This window comes from Phymastichus coffea, unplaced genomic scaffold (genome assembly GCF_024137745.1).
Source record: "Phymastichus coffea isolate CEN01 unplaced genomic scaffold, Cenicafe_Pcof_1.1 PCOF00005, whole genome shotgun sequence".
Taxonomy (NCBI): domain Eukaryota; kingdom Metazoa; phylum Arthropoda; class Insecta; order Hymenoptera; family Eulophidae; genus Phymastichus; species Phymastichus coffea.
The window spans coordinates 7,026,011-7,044,731 of NW_026706816.1; the positions used below are offsets into that span (position 1 = coordinate 7,026,011).

Consider the following 18,721-nt stretch of genomic DNA (forward strand, 5'->3'; position numbering starts at 1 on the left):
AATAGAGGAATAAATCTCTTAAGCAAAAGTAGCCGAATCATATGTTTCACGCTCCCCAAGTACAATTTTTACTATACACGTCTGTAAGAATTGATAGCGACGCTACTGAGCTCAGCTCAGTAGACGCATCAGTTTCTTTGGCACTTTGCTAAACATATGGTAATAAACGAAATAGAAAGTCTATTTGGAAGACCACATAGTTCCATTAAGCATATTTCACTATTAGAAGAAATAAGAGAAAAGCATAAGGTCAAATAGCTGAATAACAGAGAATCTGATCACTGTTTCAATAACGTTTTTGTTCTAATGTACGATTCTGGATGACATGAGAAAGTGACGTTTCAAAATGATAGTGAGGCCATTTTCTAATGGTACAGATGTTACCATCGTCAAGATAACACAATATCAAATACACCTTCTAATCATTAATTTTTAGAATGAAAAATGTCAATAATGAAGAGATATTAATTAATAATATATTTTTTCATCACTAATTATTTTTCTTATGAAAATTCTACTAACAGCATTATTTCATAAAAAAGATCATTTTTTCTTCTATTAATTTTCATTATATGTTTTCATATTATACTAATAATCTATAATAAATAAATGAAAAAATCTTTACTACTGTCATAGATAAACTCTTAATATAAAAGTAAAAATTATTTTTGATCACATATAGAAATAGGTGATTGTTTTCAAATACTCTCATAGAATATAAATGAATAGAAATAAATCTTTTGGTTTCATAAAAAAAAAAAAAAATAAATGAAAAATCTGCACTTCAAAAAGATTATTATTAGATCCCGTAAAAAGGAACAAAACAAAAGTTTTAAATTTTAAATTTTATTTAATGCTAGAAATGGAAAAATGTATATTTGTGTAAGATTAAACTTTAACCCTTAATTTGCACATCTCATTTTGGCCTCGTAACTGCTCGGTGGGGTAAATCTACCCCAGCCCGAAAAACATCGAATAAATCAGAGAATTTTAGATATTTTGCTATGAAAATTTTTTCTAGTATATTTCAAACCTTTTACTACAAAAAAAATATTCAGGTTAATAATTTTTATTGTTACATACACTGAAAAAAATTGTTGAAAAAAAAAAAAAAATAAATAAATTTTATTTATTGTTAAAAATTGTCTGGGGTAAATCTACCCCACATAGCAGTTAAGGGTTAAGTATAAATTTTTTTTTCTGAAACTATGTTACAAAAAACATTATTTGTAGTATTCGGTAGATAAAACTTGCTCGGATTTAATTAACAAGGGGACATCACAATCTCCGGGTAATCGATTTCACTCAAACTACGTTAGTGACCTTCTTTTATATAGAAATGAAGAATCCTCAAAGGTTCCTCAAATACTCATAGGCCTTCGTTTGAGAGTTATCGGCACTTAACATACTTAATATACGTTAGGTCGCAAGTTTATGCCCCTCTTTTAACGTTAATATCTCTTGGAGAAATAAATCTATTAAGAAAAAGTTTGTTGAAAAATATTGTATTATTGCAAAATTATATCATATATAAGTTTATGAATAAAATCTTAAGTAAAATGCTAATATCTGAAGCAGCTTATTATTTAGTTTATTATTTGACCAAATTTTGTTGCAACATAACTTTAGAACGGTTCAATCTTCTCAAATAATTTTTTTTAATAGAAGGATTTAATCTTAGCTTTCTATTGGAAAATTATTCTATTTTTCTAAGAGTTTAAAAAGGAATTTGAATTGGCGACCTATTATGTATATGGATCAATAACTTCCCAAACAAACTCTATGGCGATAAATTCTTTAAGGATTTTTCATTTCTATTTCTACACAAAAGAAGACCACATACTAAGTTTGAAAGAAATCCATTACCCGGAGAGTGTAATGTCTCTTTGTAAGCTGACTATATAATTCAACATGTTTACATTAAAGAAATCACATATTATTCAGCTAACACACAAAAAACTGATTTGGTACTTTTTTTCAGTATAATTTAAAGAATATTTGGTTAAATTTTAGCTAATTTGGAGTTACCAGAAAAGTTTTATCGCTGTCGAATATTGCTAAAACGGCCATTTTTTATTTTTTCGACCTCCTTTAACAAATCGTTACTCTGTCAATTTTTTACATTATTCATTGCACAAAAGCTTATTATTTTCATCTTGAAAAGACATAAATAATGAGCTTGAGTACGTTCAAAAATATTCATAATTGAAAATTGTGCCGGGCTTCGAAAAGGCGAAAATAGAATAAAATGCTCTTAGTTACTGGCAGTTGAGCAGCTTTCTAATTACATAAACTTATTTGTAATAATGTTTTAGTAAAGGTAAAATACTGACTTGTAATCAAAATCTTCATATCGAGTGCTGAGATTAACAGGAGTTTTCACAGAAATTACACTATTTGAAGATTCCCACGTTCTACAAGATCTTGAAATAAATTCTCCGTTTTCATTAGAAATGTTCGAAATTTTTTTATTTCGACGAGATAATGTATATTTGTGAGGATCATTTCCTTCTTTTCTAATTATCTCTGGTAAAATACGCCGTCTTGCATTGATAAACCAATTGCAAACCTGAAGAAAAAATCATAATAGATAATGTTAGCATCTTTATATATGTATGTATGTGTGTATATATATATTGTGACGGTAAACGTCTTGTTTGCGCTATCGTCTCAATCACGCAGCTGCCTACGAGGGTAGCACCTACCGGCCGGGGAAAACGAAAAACGGGAACTCGGTATGAGACGGGACGGAACGCGCGCGAAGGTAAAAAAACCAGTCGAGGATTAGCCATCCGAACATCTAGCAGCCCAGGAGAGAAAAATACGAATACAAATAGCAAAAGAGTGCGGAAGCAAACCAGCTAATAGTTTACATCGAAATTTTCTCGGTTGTTGCCATTGGGAGTGCGCGTGAAACAGTGCCATCGTAGGCTAACCACGAGATTGTGGAACCCCACGACAGAAGAAACATTTCATAGAGAGAGAGAGAGAGAGACAATAACCTGAGATACCGGAAGCGGCAATACTGATTTGTTCCCCCCTGATAGTGCGACCGTATATCTAAAGTAAGCTGGCCAGCTTTACATCGCGATTTCTAACAAACGACAGCGCTTAATTGCTATCCCCTTGTACCGGCGATTCTGTCAAAATCGGTAGCGTGCATGTGAATTAACATTGCGAACAAAGAACTGTAAGCGAACTAACGATGCATGTTATTGATGCGCGCGCCGTATAAACATAAACACGCTCACAGAAAATAAACTAACTCATGTTTAATTGAAACGGAAATTTATTGTTATCATTATTAATAAGTTGGTTGACTGATCCTCGTTCCCTCCTGCTTTCCGGTTAGCAAACGTGAATATTTCGATTTCGCTGCGCGCATTCCGGTACAATTGCGCGTTGAGCGAAACAAAGAAATAAAACGGATTCCCACCCCGTTACAAAACACACACACAGACACACACACACACAAATAACATTATAATAGGTAAACAAGGAGGTATTTCATATACATCAAAGTAAACATTTCTTCATCTTGTACGCTGTAAATACTAAATCTATCATCAACTGAGATTGAAGACCTTTTTCATAAGTAACTGATGTCGGCGATTTTGGACGGCCATATAGTTGAGATGATTAATGTTCAGATAATATTACACTGACTACCAATGTACACTGATTTATATGACTTATCTCATAAAGAAAAACTGAGCCAATTAATTAGAGCTGAGACATGAAAAAAACAAGTTAATAACTGTAACGTTGCATCGTTTAATTTAGCGAAAATGTTTTTTTTTTGTGTGTGTCTAACGTGTAACTTAAGTTTTAATCTGGAAGTAAATATCAGGAGAGCATTTCGAGCTGAAATAAAGAAAGGCAAAGATTTCAAAGTCGAAACAAATGCTCTTTTTATCCCGCACGTTCTGATTTTTCTCCGAAAAGTCGTAAAGTTTTTTTGAGTAGGTTTAGATATAGAGCAAGGAGGCTGCGGAATTTTATCTACATACTGTGACACGATTTCTCCCAAGAGTTTTCACTTTTAGAAGCCAAAAAATTTCTCATAGGAAAGAAAATTAGACAATAATTTTTAAATAAATGAATAAAGAAAATAACAGAATGATAGGAAAAATTCGCAGCTCCCTGAAACCTCCCGCATATTTTTTGATTAGAGACATAATTTTAGCACAATTAATGAAAATATCCGAAAGTTTTGAAACTACTTTGCCTAAATAAATTAGAAAACTTAATAAATAGGAGGTTAAATTTCACTCGAGGGGAGTGTGGACGTGTCTTGGATGTTAGCGCGAGTTTTGGTGAGAAAGTTAAAGAGGAAAAGTGTTTGAGGAGAGAAATAGAGGTGAAAAGAGCGTGGAGGCGGAGGAGGAGTGGAGAAGAGCAGGAAAAAGCAGATAGAGAGGAATAAAGAAAAAAATAAAGGTTGAGGTTAAGAGAGAAAATCAGAAAGCGGGAAAGGCAGGCAGAGAGGAGGGGCGGTAAGAAGTAAAGGCAGAGACAGAAAAGGTAAAACAGGGAATAAAGGTGGGGTCACGGGTAGATATAGAGAGTCGAATTAAGGCGTACGGGATAGAATGGAAAGATTTGTGACAACAGAAAAGTTAAGAGATAAAGGTGGAAGGTTGAATTAGAAAGGCCTAGAGGAGGAAAAGAAGAAAAGAGTAAAGGTGGTGAGGGGGAGAGAGAGCGGGCAGGGGTTGAGGGAGAATATTAGAGGAGAAATGAGAGAGGCAAAGAGATGCAAGAGTGAGAGCGAGGGAAGCGAGATGGATGGGGATGGGGGAGAAGGATTGGACAACACGATAAGAAAGTGGGAAAAAGTAGTGGTGCAGGAGATATAATGGAAAAGATACGGACAGATATAAGGGAATTAAGAGAGGTATGGGAGGAGGAAAGGAAAGAACGGACAGAAATGTTTAAAGAAATAATGGGAAAAATGGAAAAAATGGAGGCAGAGGGGAAAAGAAGAGAAGAAAGATGGGTGAAGGAAATAGGAAAAGTTAGGAAAGAACAAGAGAGAGAGAAAGAAGAAAGAAAGAAAGAGACGAAAGAAGAAAGGGAAAAAGCAGAACGTAGAGAAAAGAAACTGCAGGAAAAATGGGGAGAGAGGATGGACCAGTTGGAAGAGGAGTGCGTGAAACTAAAAGAAAGCAAGAAGGAGGAAACAAGAAGCAAAGAGGAACAGAAGTAAACAATAAGGAAGAATTAGAGCATATGAGAGAAAAAATGGATAGAGAATGTAGGTTAAACAATATAATAGTGACAGACTTAGAGGGTGAGTTAAGATGGGAAAAGAAGGAAGAGGCAGAGGTCTGGTCAAGGAAGGTACTAGAAATGAAAGGAGAGATAATGAATCTGAGAAGAATAGGAGGAACAGCGAAGAGCGATGATCGAAGAGAAAGAAGGAAAAACATGTGGCAAATTAGATGCGCTTCATGGGAACAAAAAGTAGGAATTATGAAGAAAAAGAATCTGGCACAGAAAAAGATATACATAGATCAGGACTGGACGTGGAAGCAGAGAAGGATAAGAGAGGAAGTAAAAAGGAAAGCGAAAGAAATAAAAAGTAAAGGTAAAGAGGTAAAGATGTGGCATAACGGGGTGAAGTCAGAGGAAGAAGAATGATGGTGGAGCGAGAGAGAGGGAAAAATGGTAGGAAAGGGGGTGGAAGGGTTTCGAAAACAATAGAGATAAAAGAGAGAGAGAGGAGAGAAGGGAGAGAGAGGGGAGAAAGGCAGTAAAAATACTATTCTGGAACGTGGCGGGGGTGAGGAGCATGGAGGAAGACGACTGGGAATATGTTAGGGAATTCGACATAATAGGGCTAACGGAAACCTGGGTGAAGAGACAAGGGGCAAGAACTGGTGTGAAGAAACAACCGAAAGGGTATAGCATAGAGTGGAGGGACTCAAGAAGGGAAGGAAGAAGGGGGAGAGAAATAGGGGGAGGAATAATGGCGGTAAGAGAGAGGAAAGGGATGAGTAAGATTGAATGGAAGAAAGAAAGGACAAGTAAGGTAATAGTAGGAGAGATAAAGATCGGAGGGAGGGAACACATGATAGCATCGGTGTATATGCAACATGAGAAGAAGGAAAACTATGAATACCTAAGCGAAGAGATAGAGGAGAACAGAGGAAAAACAATAATTATAGGAGGAGACTTCAACGCAAGAACAGGAAACGAAGGAAGAGAATGGGAGACAGAAGAAAACCTAGAGGAAATAAAGGCCAAGGATAAAGTGATAAACGCAGAGGGAGAAGAAATGATAAAATGGCTAGGAGAAATGGGCTTAGTGATAACGAATGGGAGAAAAGAAGGAGATGAAGAGGGAGAAATAACATATATAGGAGCGAGAGGAACGTTAACAATAGACTATGTAGTAGGTAACGAGGAAGGTGATGAGGCGATAAAAAGGGTTCAAATAAAGGAAAGGGTAAAGTCGGACCACTTACCAATAGAGGTGGAATTGGGAGACAAAATAGCGGAAGAAAGAAAAGAAGAGGAAGAAAGAATGATAGACGACTGGAGCGAAGAAGGTATAAGGGAGTATCAGAGATGGATAGGCGCAATAGAGGGAACAGAAAAATGGAAAGATATAAAAAATAGAGTGAAGAACGCAGTTGTAAAAAAGAAGATAAGGAAAAAAAGGATAAAAAAAAACTGGTGGAGAAATGAATGTAAGGCAAAAAGGGATAGGGTGATGGCAGAGTTAAATAAGGTAAGAAAAGGGAAGGAGACAGAGGCAGATACTTAGAAGCAAAGAGAGAATACAGAGAGGAAATAAGAAAAGTAAAAGAAGAAGAGTGGCAGAAGAAATAAGAAAAGATAAGACGAGAAGAAAATTCTGGGATAAAGTGAATGGCAATAGGAAGAAAAGAATTGGATTAGATGAAAATATAGGAAAAGAAGAGTGGTTAAAGCACTTCAAGGGACAACTGGGAGAGAAAGAAAAGGAAGAAAGCAAAGGGGAAGAAACCGAAGACAGCGAAAGAGGAGAAGGTGAAGAAATTAAAGAAAGAGAAGTAAAAGAGGTAATAAGAAAAATGAAAAAGAAAAAGGCGACAGGAGAAGATGGTATAGCAAATGAAGCGTGGGTGGAAGGTACGGAAGGCTTGATAAAAGATATGACAAAATGCTTAAACGGAATATGGAACGGAGAAGGATATCCGGAAGAATGGAGGAAGGGAATAATAGTACTAATATATAAGAAAGGGAGGAAAAAAGAAGTAGGAAACTATAGAGGAATAACGCTGATGGATACGGGATATAAAATATATGCGGAAATACTGAGGAAAAAGCTGGAAAGAGAACTAGAAGCTAAATAAACGCTAAGTCATACGCAGATGGGATTTAGGAAGAAAAGAGGAACAATGGACGCAATATATATATTAAAAACAATAATAGGGAAGGAAATAAGGGAAAAAGGAGGAAAACTGTTCGTATTCTTTGCAGACATGAAGGCCGCTTTTGATAAAATAAAGAGGAAGAAAATATGGCAAACAATGAAAGAGAAAGGGATACATAGAAAAAGTAGGAAAAGAATAGAAGAAATATACAAGAAAACAGGGAGTAAGGTAAAAGTTGGAGGAGAAATAATTAGGGAGTTTGAGACTTACAAAGGCGTAAGACAAGGGTGCTCTTTGAGCACCACGCTATTTAATCTTGCCTTCGCCGACCTGGAAGTGAAGATCAAGCAGGTGCAGGAAGGAGGGGTAGTAATAGGAAGGAAGAAAATATGGACAATAGGATACGCAGATGATATAGTGATGATGGCAAAGAGTGAAAGTGGAATGAAAGCAATGCTGAAAAAATTAAAAAGATACCTGGTAGAAAGGGGATTAGAGTTAAATGTAGGAAAATCAAAGATGATGAAATGCAGAAGAGGAAGAGGAAGGGGGAAGGAAGAAGAATTCGAATGGGAAGGTGAGAGGATGGAGATGGTTAAAGAGTACAACTACTTGGGATATGTGATAAGCAGAAATAACGTAAATAAAAAGAGATAAAGAAGGTAGAAGGGAAAATAAATATGGGACTCGGAAAGCTATGGGGGGCTAGGAGAAAAGCTATTTAGAGAAAACTGGGAGCTAAGGATGAACCTGTTCGATGCTCTGGCCAAAAGCGTGATTATGTATTGAGCAGAAATCTGGGGATGGAAGAGATATGAGGAAATAGAGAGACTACAACTAAAATACATAAAGTGGGTATTAGGATTAGATAGAAACACGCCAAGTTACCTAATACGATGGGAAACAGGAAGACAAGAAATGAAAGAAACAGCATTAGAAAGAGCAATGAAGTATGAAAACAAAATAAGAGAAGAAAGAGATGGCTCAATAAAAAAAGAAGCATGGAGAGAATTAAAGAAAAGGGAAAGAAATGAAAAAGATAAAAAGGGTAAGAAGGAGGAGAGAGAGGAAAGGCTGGAAAAAAGTAAAATATACAGAGAGTGGGAAGAGGGAGATGAAATGAGGGAAGAGTTTTGGGAAGAAATAAGAGATGAGCTAAACAAAAAAGATGAAAAAGAACTAGAAGAAAAACTAGAAAAATCAAGATACATAAATGAGTGGAAAGAGCTGAAAGAAGAAATGAAAAGGTATAGTTTAAAGGAAATTCAAGGAGAGAGAAGAATATAAGGCCTGCAAATAAGGGAAAGGTTTAAAATAGGTAATGAAACGAGAGGAAGCAGGTATTGGGAAAAAGAAGAAAATAAGAGATGCAGAATGTGTATGAAAGAGGAAGAAAATTGGAAGCACATGGTAGAAAAATGTGAAGAAAGCAGAAAGGAAGGGGAAGAATGGGAAAAAATAATAATAGGAAGCAAAGAAAAGATAGCGTGGATGATGGAGATAAAATGGAAAAGAAGAAGAAACGAAGAGAAGAAAGAAAATGAAAAGCAAGAAGACGAAGCTGCAAGACCCTAAGGAGAGACGGAAACAGAAGACAGAGAAGCAAGACTCGCAGACACATCTACACACACACACACATACACACACATACGCACAAAACACGAACATACGCGCAAACATAAACATACACATGCATACACACACACACACAAGACACAAGTAACAGCAACTACACAAGCGAGAGGAAGCAGGTATTGGAGGATGGAGCAAAATGGAAAAGAAGAAGAATCGAAGAAGAGAAAGAAAAAGGTAAGCTAGAAGACAAATCATAAGATACTAAGGAAAAATAAGTGAGATTGAGGAAAGGAAAGGCAGAGGGAGCAATAGGAAACAAGAATAAAGGTGTCAAAGCCTTAATAAGGAGAAAGATAGATGAAATGATTAGCAAGAAGGAGAGCAGAAGAAAAGGAAAGGCAAAGGTGAAAAGGCAAAAGAAAGTAATAAAGGAAAAGCTGAAAAGAAAATATGCAATAAAGAGAAAAAAACAAAAACAGAAGAGCGGAAAAGGCAGATCTTGGACAGAGAAAGAGGAAGAGAACATTAATCAGAAGAAAAATGAGAAGAAAAGAGGAACCGGCAGGCGCAGAAGACAGGGACACAAGAGTTGCAGACACACCTACAAATGCACATATTTACACAACACACACACACGCACGCGCGGACTCACACACACACACACACACACACACACACACACACAAAACATATACATAATCAACCACACAAACAGGATACGAGACACAAATAGTAATACAAGAAATGTAAACCAAATGTAACATATAAGTTGTAAATAAATAAACTAACTAAACTAAACTTAATAAATATTCAAGAGATAATTACATTAATAAACAGAAGTATATTAATCCACTATGCAACACAAGTTAAAATTGTGTATATAATGAACAAAATTGATTTCGATGAATAAAATAACGTAAAATAACTTTTTAACGATTTTTTATGTCCAACATTTAAAATAAACTGTGCAGAAATTAAGTAAATCAAAGGGCCAGCAAAACTCGAAAACACAATCTCTGAACAATAAATTAATTAGATAGTTTATACTCGATAATTAATATGAGTTAGGAATATACCAAGTTTTATGTAGACAATTCTGGTCATTTCTGCCATAAAGTTTTGCCACTGCTCCATAACGGTTACGACACTCTCCTAGAATTAGAATCATATCAATTGTCTTTAGGAGCTTAACCGGCCATATTCAAAATTTTAATTTAGAGATAGAATATTCTGTACGAATAGAATTTTTGGTAATTAATCAAAAAATGCTACACCACACATTCAAAACAATATTATTAAAATGAAATGTACATATTCTAGGAAATCTATAAAATTTGTAGGAAAGTGAATGTAAGATTTTTATATGAGATTCTGCAATCTATTATCCATAGAAATTGCCAATTAAATGTTTTTATTTGTTAAAGATATAAAAAAAACTGTAATATAGTATATAATGTTATATCCAATGGTTGCAAAAATAATATAAAAATGCTAAAGAAATCTTTGAGTATCTTAAATATTAAAAGAAAATTAGTTTGCAACGAAATCAAAATGTACTTTTCAGTAATTTCTAGAAAATACTACGTTTATTTGCAAAAAAATAGCCTGAAATAAAAAACTAATACTAAATATGAAACTAATATAAACTTAATATAAAACTCACTTTCCCGTTTTAAAATAATTTTTTTAAAAAAAGATACTCGAGATATTCAGATTTCTTTCGCATTTTTATATTATTTTCACAATCATTGGATATTACATTATGTTATGTGACGGACCTTTTTTTATATGTGCCGAAATAAATTTATAGAGAGGGAATTCGCCTGCGAGAGCTTCGTTTGCGTCGTGCCAAGACCAAGAGCATAGCAATAATATGCTATAGTTAGCAGGATGTGTTCACGCCTCGGTGAGAATGAGTAGAAAAGACCGCGTGTACTGCTGTAGCATGTTGCAGTCAGCGTGTTTGCTGAGGACTAAAGCAGCGATTAAAAACGCGTAACTCGAGAGAGAGAGAGAGAGAGAGAGAGAGAGAATATAATTTCTCTCTCTCTCTCTGAATTAACGTGAGAGTGTGGAGTGTTGTGAGTGACGGCCTCCTGCCACCAGCGCCAGCCTATTCGGGCGTATAGATTATTAACTGCCGTTTGTTTGTTTAGGGCAGCAACTTGTGTGTACCACTGCGTACCTTTCTCTCTCTCTCCCAATTCAGCTTCATGCTTTCTCTATCTCCTTTTGTATCGCCGCTCTTATATTATTTTTGTTAACATTTATTCGTTATTCTAATAAATAACACGCTTGTTTTCTTAACGCGCGTTCTCTTTATTCCGTCCTTCCATCTATCTCTCGACCTTTTAATCTCGCGTTTAGGCCTGCGAGTTTTACGCCGCGACCTGGCATTGGAGCCACGACGCCCCGACAACACCTGACGAGCCGAGCTGTTCCTGCCTAACCGAGCCTGGATTCTTTACTTACATTATCCGCATATCCTCATATATTAACTTTTATGTCAACGGAACAGTTCCCCGATACAATATGTTTGGGTAACATTTTTTTCAGATGTTTTTTCAAAAATAATTTTTTAAACTCATTTTTTGTATATGATTGAAAATTAATCAAATTTTGTAAACTAATTAACATATCCCAGTATTATTTATAATACGGATTTTCCAGCCAGTTTGGTTAAAAATATAAAGTTTTTCTATTTAAAAAAACTATCCCTTGACACCCGTAACTTTGACGGGTTTCATCCCTTAAAAATATTAATCCGCAGATAAAAAACACGTATGTCTCATTTTTTATAAAATATTAAAATATGTTTATATTTCAAAAAAAGATCCCAATTTTATAATGATACGTGGTAAAAGATTTGAAAGTTGGTTACCCCCCTTGAAAAATTCTGTTTAGAAAAAATACATAAATACGTTAACTGAGATATGTATTCATATGAAAAAACATATTTATTTCAGTTTTTTTTTGCTCAAAATTAACTTCTTTAAATCGTTTTTGACGTAATTTTTTATAAATAAATTGTTTATTTATATTTAAAAATTTTGTCAACAAAACAACATTTTTCATCTCTTTCAGTAACATAAATTTGCCATAGGGTTTGGTTTAAAAGTATTAAGTTTTTCTATTAAAAATCCTTAAACCACCCCGCGATTAAAATTTTAATGGTCTGTCTCATGTCCTAGAAAGCTTTCTTCGCTGATAAAAAAAACGTGTGTTATTTTTCAATATTATACAACATACGAAAAAAGACAACAAAATTCTTATTGTATTTCTTATCACGAGAACACTATTACTGGCAGATTTCATTGTTGATCGGTCAATCAAGCTGGGACAACTGTGAAAACTTTTGAGCACGCTATTCTAGCTACTACTTCCTTAGATACAGGTGCGCGCTGTAAACACACATGTTTACAATACTGCTATGTCCTTATCGTATGTATACTATTAATAAACACTGATATTTATATATACATGTGTTTCTCCATTAATATGATTGTGTATGGGAGAATAGAGAGATAAAAATTATTAAAAACAGTCAATAAATAAAAAAAAATTAATTTTCAAAATGCTGGTGTTGAATTTTTTATTATTAAATGTGCATCTGTGGAAATATCGAAAAAATATTGATTTATTTATTAATACCATCAACCACAACCAAAATTATTTTTTTATTTTTTTTGTTTGATAAAAATTTTTAAAAATCGATTTTTTCAAAAAGGGCTCAGGGATTTTTTTTAATTCTTTCTGGGATCTTCTAATTATTAATATTTTTACCGAAATATGCAAAAAAATTGGAACCTGCTTTCAATTTTATTTAAATGTCGCTCAGACCCACCGTGTTCTTGTTAGATAAACTAAATAAAATAGAATCATTCAAGCTCCGTAAATGATTCAATATGAAAGATCATGATGAATGTAGAAATATGATTTATAACAATTACTGAGTTTTTCTGGTAAAAATGTGTTCAATACATGTTCCAAATGGATATCAACTAATATTATAATAGATCGTTACAAGATAAGCCGTAATAGAAATAGTCCAAAATAATATTTAAGTTGTATACAGGGTGGTCAATTTTAATCGTCCTACTAAAGTATCTCGATTAATAAGCTTTTTCTCGAAAAAAGTTTCAGACAAAAATTGTTTAACCTTGAGGGGGCCATGTTTTGGTGATATTGCATTTGACCTTGAACATGCTTTTCCAAGGTTATTTCAAGGCCAATGTTGTTTTTTAAATAGGAGCACCTATTTTCGATGGCTGATTTGGATTCGGCGGAAAATTTTACGTTTACGTAATGTTAGGTAATGTGTGGGGATCTATGAGATCCTCATCCCATTCCCAAGATGATTTCTTGGTCAGCCTTTTATTTCAACGGGAATTCCTATTCTTGATCAAATATTCGCACTCTAGGTTCATTACTACGTTTAGACAAGGTCATTTCTGTGATGTTATAACGTGTGATAAACCACTCGTTATGTCTCTCTCTCTCAAACAACCACTCTTATATATATACTTATATACTTATATTTATATTAATTTATGTAATTTTATGTACAAAGCCTAGAAGTGGCAGCCGCAGCAGACAATAGAGTACGAGGTAAGAGAGAGAGAGAATACTTAATTTGCAACGCGAACTAGCGAGAGGAAGGATAAGCTCGTGCAGATCCGAACCGAAGGCGCGCTGACGTGCGAGAGAGAGACGGCCGCGCGACAGGAACCGACTTAGGTTCGACAGAGTAGGGGAGAGAGAGTGGGGAACGCTCCCGCGACATTAGCTTGGGAATTGCGTCCGAAACGACACGTGCTCCTGCCGGCCGGCTTTCGCAGAGAAGTCCAGATATTACGTATCTTCATTTAGACGTTTGGTTTGGCCCTGCGGCAGTTAAAAGGAGACTTCCCACTGTAATTAGTCTAGAAGAAAGTTACCTATTAAAGATTAAAAATCAAAATCAAAATGAAAGTTTAATTAAAAATTAAAAACAAGAAAATCTTTAAATCAAATTAAATCAAAATCAAAATCAAAACCAAAATCAAAATCAAAACAGATTAAAAGCTAGAAAAATAACTAGCTAATCAATCAAATGTAAATAATAGAGCCACGGGAAACCATGGAGAAATCCGAAAAGGTAACAAAGCTCAAGCTCAAGTCAACACGCACACGCACAAGTACTCACTGCTCGCACTCGAACGCCACTTGCTTTATTGAACGCGCACGTTAACGCCAGGACTAAAATCGAAAGCCACCCTCCAGAATCGCCAGCAGCGATCCCAAAGGAGGAAAAATATAACTAGACATTGCGTTGTACCTTGAAAGCGATATGGTCAACCACTCCAGGTATAACAAGGCGAGGCAACGTAAGCAGGAGACGACCGTTGAGAAACCAGAGCACTGCTCTAACACTCCGGTATCAACTCAGTTTCCCTCGCAACCAAACAATGACGAAAGCAAAGACGATTGCCCATCAGTTAAAAGGTTTAAATTGAACGCACAACAAAACCCCGAACTGGGCCCGAAATTGAGGATCATACAATTGAACCTCAACAAAAGGAAAGTAGCCAACGATGAGCTGGGAGAAATCATGACAGACAGAAATCTTGACATACAGGTGGCACTGGTGCAAGAACCATATCACTGGAATAACGCGATTTTAGGTATGGGCAGCATCGCAGCTATTCATGGAGCCAAAAAAGGCGAAAAGATTCAAGCTGCGATACTTTACAATCCGCACAAAGTCACTGCTACCAAGATTTCTAATCTGTGTGACTCCTACTGTGTTTGTGCACAAGTAGTCGGAGTCTTTGGTGAAATTTATTTCATAAGCATCTACTGCCAGTTTAGCCACAGCAGGAAGACCTATCTTGACAAACTAGCTAAGACTCTCAAGCAATTGAAAGGCAAAAGAGTCTTAGTTGGAATGGACGCAAATGACAAGTCAAAGATCTGGTCTAATACACAGGACAAGAATGGAACAGTCATTGAAGAATTCATAGACCAATACGGGCTAATAGTGGCCAACAGGAGGGGCCAACTTCCAACGTGCCGTAGCACAAGGGGCGAGACGGATATCGACGTAACTTTACATACGTCAAATCTGTCAAACTTCTTAGCTAGCTAGGCGGTGAAAGAATGGACCACCAGTGACCACAGGCCCATAGTGATCGAACTGGATTTTGCCTCACAACCAGCCAGACTCATACGAACCGAAGAAACACTAGAACAAAGGTTTAACATGAGAAAAGCTGATTGGGAGAAATTCGGCAAACTTTGTAAAGTCGAGAAAGAGAACCTAGCTAAACTCCCTTTAAGAATCTCTGAAGACATTGAAACATATGTTTCAAAACTTGAAGAGGTCTTAGTAAGGGCAGCAAGGAACTCTATTCCACCAAAAAAGAGAAGAACGCGCTCTCTACCCTGGTGGAACCCTGACTTGCGAAGTAAGAAGCGAGCGATACAAAAAGAACGCAAAATCGTCGCTCTGAAAGACAAGGAAGGATCGAACAGAAAACAAAGGAAAGCCCTCCAGAGATCACTTGAGAAATTACGTCAAATGAAATCCGAATATGCAATGTCCATTAAAAAAGCCAAACGTAACAGCTGGAGAGACTTCTGCACTATCGAAAGCGAAAAGAATGCTTGGGCGTATCCATACAAACGAGCATCCAACAAAGTCAGAATCTCAAAAGCAATGTGCACGGTTAACTGTAATGGTTCTGTCACAAAAGATTGGAAAGAAACAAGCATGACTATACTAGAAGAATTAATGCCTGATGACGACCCAAGCTGCGAAAATGATACACATGCAAAGATTCGCAGAGATATGCGGGAGGTTCCAGTAACCGGCAACGCAAAGCCTTTCCTAATAAGGGAAGTTGAAATGGCCCTTAAAGCGAACAAGGCAGGGAAATCACCAGGCAAAGATAGAATAGAGTAGGAAATACTTGTCAACGCAAAACCATTACACCGGGAACTGACACGACTTTTTAACGCCTGCCTAAAATGCGGAGTGTTCCCCAGAAGATGGAAAAGTGGAATGCTAATCACGTTGCTCAAAGGGGCTGAAAAACCCGAGAACGAGATTAAATCATATAGACCCGCATGTCTTCTCCCCATAGCCGGGAAGACACTCGAGAGGCTTGTGATTCAAAGAATTTCCAACATTCTAAACAGCTCGGACTGGTCTTCGGAGGATCAATTTGGCTTTAAGGCAAACAGATCCACAGAGGACGCCATCAGAAGACTATATGAAATAGTAGAAGAGGCAGAATCTGATCCGTCGATCAAGTACGTAGCCGCTATTCCACTGGACGTTTCAGGAGCATTCGATGCCTTATGGTGGCCAAGCCTGCTCTCCCAATTGAAAGAAAGAAACTGCCCGAGAAACATCTATAAGCTCCTCCAGAGTTACTTCAGTGATCGAGAAGTAGGCATATATGCCCACTTCGAAGAAATACTGAAAACAGTGACGAAGGGGTGCCTCCAGGGTTCAGTTTTCGGACGGGTAGGCTGGAAAGTCATCTTTGACAAACCACTCCGGTCAATCAGGGACGCAGGATACGAAGTACTAGCCTACGCAGACGACGTGCTTCTTATCATTAAGGCAAAAACACGCATTGACTTTGAAAGACAAGCCCAAGAAATCATTAATATAATGATGGACTGGTACAAGTCTGACAAAATGAACTTGGCAGTACAAAAGTCAGCACTAATATGGCTAAAAGGCCAACTAAGCGAGAGTAGAAACCCTACAGTCAAAATTGGGAAAGACAACTTTAGAACGCACAAAACAGTCAAGTACCTAGGAATCACAATCTCGAAAGGCTTCTGATTGGAAGAACATATTCGAAACGTGATTCAAGACTGCAACAGTATCTACTTCGAGCTAAGTAAAATAGCAAAAGTAAATTGTGGCCTAAAATTCAATTCTATGAAAGAGATATATAATGGCTTCTTAGTATCGAAAGTTACATATGCCGCTGCGGGCTGGTGGCAAAGGACCAACATCAAACAGCAATCTGCTTTAGAAAGATTGCAACGATCGGTCCTTTGCAAAACACTCAAAGCCTACAGATCGATCTCTCATGAAGCAGCACACGTGCTTGCAGCCTCCCGACCGATATCTCTAGAGCTTGACGCGAGAGTTGCAAAGTACTGCGTCAGGAAGAGGGAGATCGATTAAAATGCACGGCATCCAAATTAAATCGGAGGAACTTCGATCGGGCAGACTAAAAATCTCAAAAGCCATACAACTCATCAACGATGAAATCGAAAGGGTATGGCAAGAGAGATGGCAGTCAGCCATAAATGGCAGGAGAACGTACTGCTATTTCCTAGTAATCAAAGACAGATTAAAGAAGAGGTGGCTAAACCCTAACCACTACACAGTACAGTTCATGACTGGACATGGTGCTTTTAAGTCATACCTCCATAAAAGAGGATTATGCGAAGACCAACTGTGTAGCTGTGGAGAAATAGAAAGCGAAAGCCATATTCTCTTTAACTGTGAAGAATTAAGGGAACTAAGAAAGCCATTAATAGAGGCTGTTGAAGAAGAAGGCCACATATGGCCTTGCCCAGAATCAGCCCTAGTATCCAGCAGGAAAATCTACAAAGCCTTTGGAGACTTTGCTAGAAAAGTCATAGAGCCCAGGGAAGGAGTACCCATAAAGAGGAGGAAGCGAAGAAATGTAGTTACAAACTACGGTAGAAAGATGCCGCCTCTTACAAGGTCCCTAACCAAAGGACAAAAACTCGCACAATAATCTAATTTTTGAACCCAGACAAGCTCATAAAGCTTGAAATTTTGAACGATAATTTTTGAACATCAACTTCAGAACTAAATTCTGAAGTTTGAATACTTGAACGCGATGAACCCCGTTTTGACCCAACGACAGAGTTTTGAACCGAATGCGTGGCATGACAGGCAAGAATACTGAAAACTGCCTGGGGAGTCGCCTTGTCGGCTAGACGAGACCCCGCCCTGACATAACAGTCAAAAACCAAATCGAAAGAGCAAATATCAGTATCAGCCAAGTCATAAAACCATTCTTTAGAAAGCGAGATCTGACTTTGGGACAAAACGGGGTAATAACAACCTTTCGAATGACGGATACCCACCAGCGTGAGCGGGGATGACCGAAACGCAATGGGGAGACATACCTTGGTACGTCGAAGCGATGGACCTGTGAGTCGTGGGAGAAATCCCTTAATACAAGTACGCAAGGTAGGATGTTTTTCGAACGCGAGCCCAGGAGGGGGACTTAGTTGGTTGATCGTCTTAGGAATCTTCCTCTGGCTGTCCTGGCTGAGTCTCCATTCTGACATCCCAACTAGGGTTGGCCTCTGCGGGGTAATGGTACCAGGTCAAGCAAATCTCGTAAGATTTGTACACTGCGTGCTTCCGACGCAGTAGACGTTGGGGCAACTAGAGTCCCGTCGCGCCGAAACCGAGGGTCAAGCCTTCAGTTCCGCTCTCCTTGAGCGTCGAACCGTGAAAAGATCGGTACTCCTTTCGAGGAGGTCGCCGCCTTAGATCGAAAAGGTTCCGACTCACTGAGTGCGCCAGGGATGTCGTAGCAAACTTGACTTCCGGATCCCCAATGTACTTGAAAGCGAAGGGGTGAAAGACAGTGGGCTATGCCAACTTATTGGCGCCCAGAGAGAGGGGTGGAAATGTCTTGAGTACGCTATACCACCTTCAAAACGAAAAAGTGTGAAACAACGCATACACTAGCTGTAATTAGTGTAGAGTGTTGCGAGATAGTGTGTGGGAA

General features: G+C 37.2%; 1 protein-coding gene across 2 annotated transcripts in view; it reads right to left on the reverse strand.

Moving 5' to 3' along the window:
- LOC131667646 (homeobox protein 4-like) overlaps positions 1-18,721 on the reverse strand; it is a 227,798-nt gene that overhangs the window by 93,966 nt on the left and 115,111 nt on the right. For both annotated transcript variants that reach the window (XM_058941223.1, XM_058941214.1), the window contains one exon: positions 2,334-2,569. In XM_058941223.1, coding sequence (XP_058797206.1) covers positions 2,334-2,569 — 236 coding nt within the window. The remainder of the gene's footprint in view (positions 1-2,333; positions 2,570-18,721) is intronic.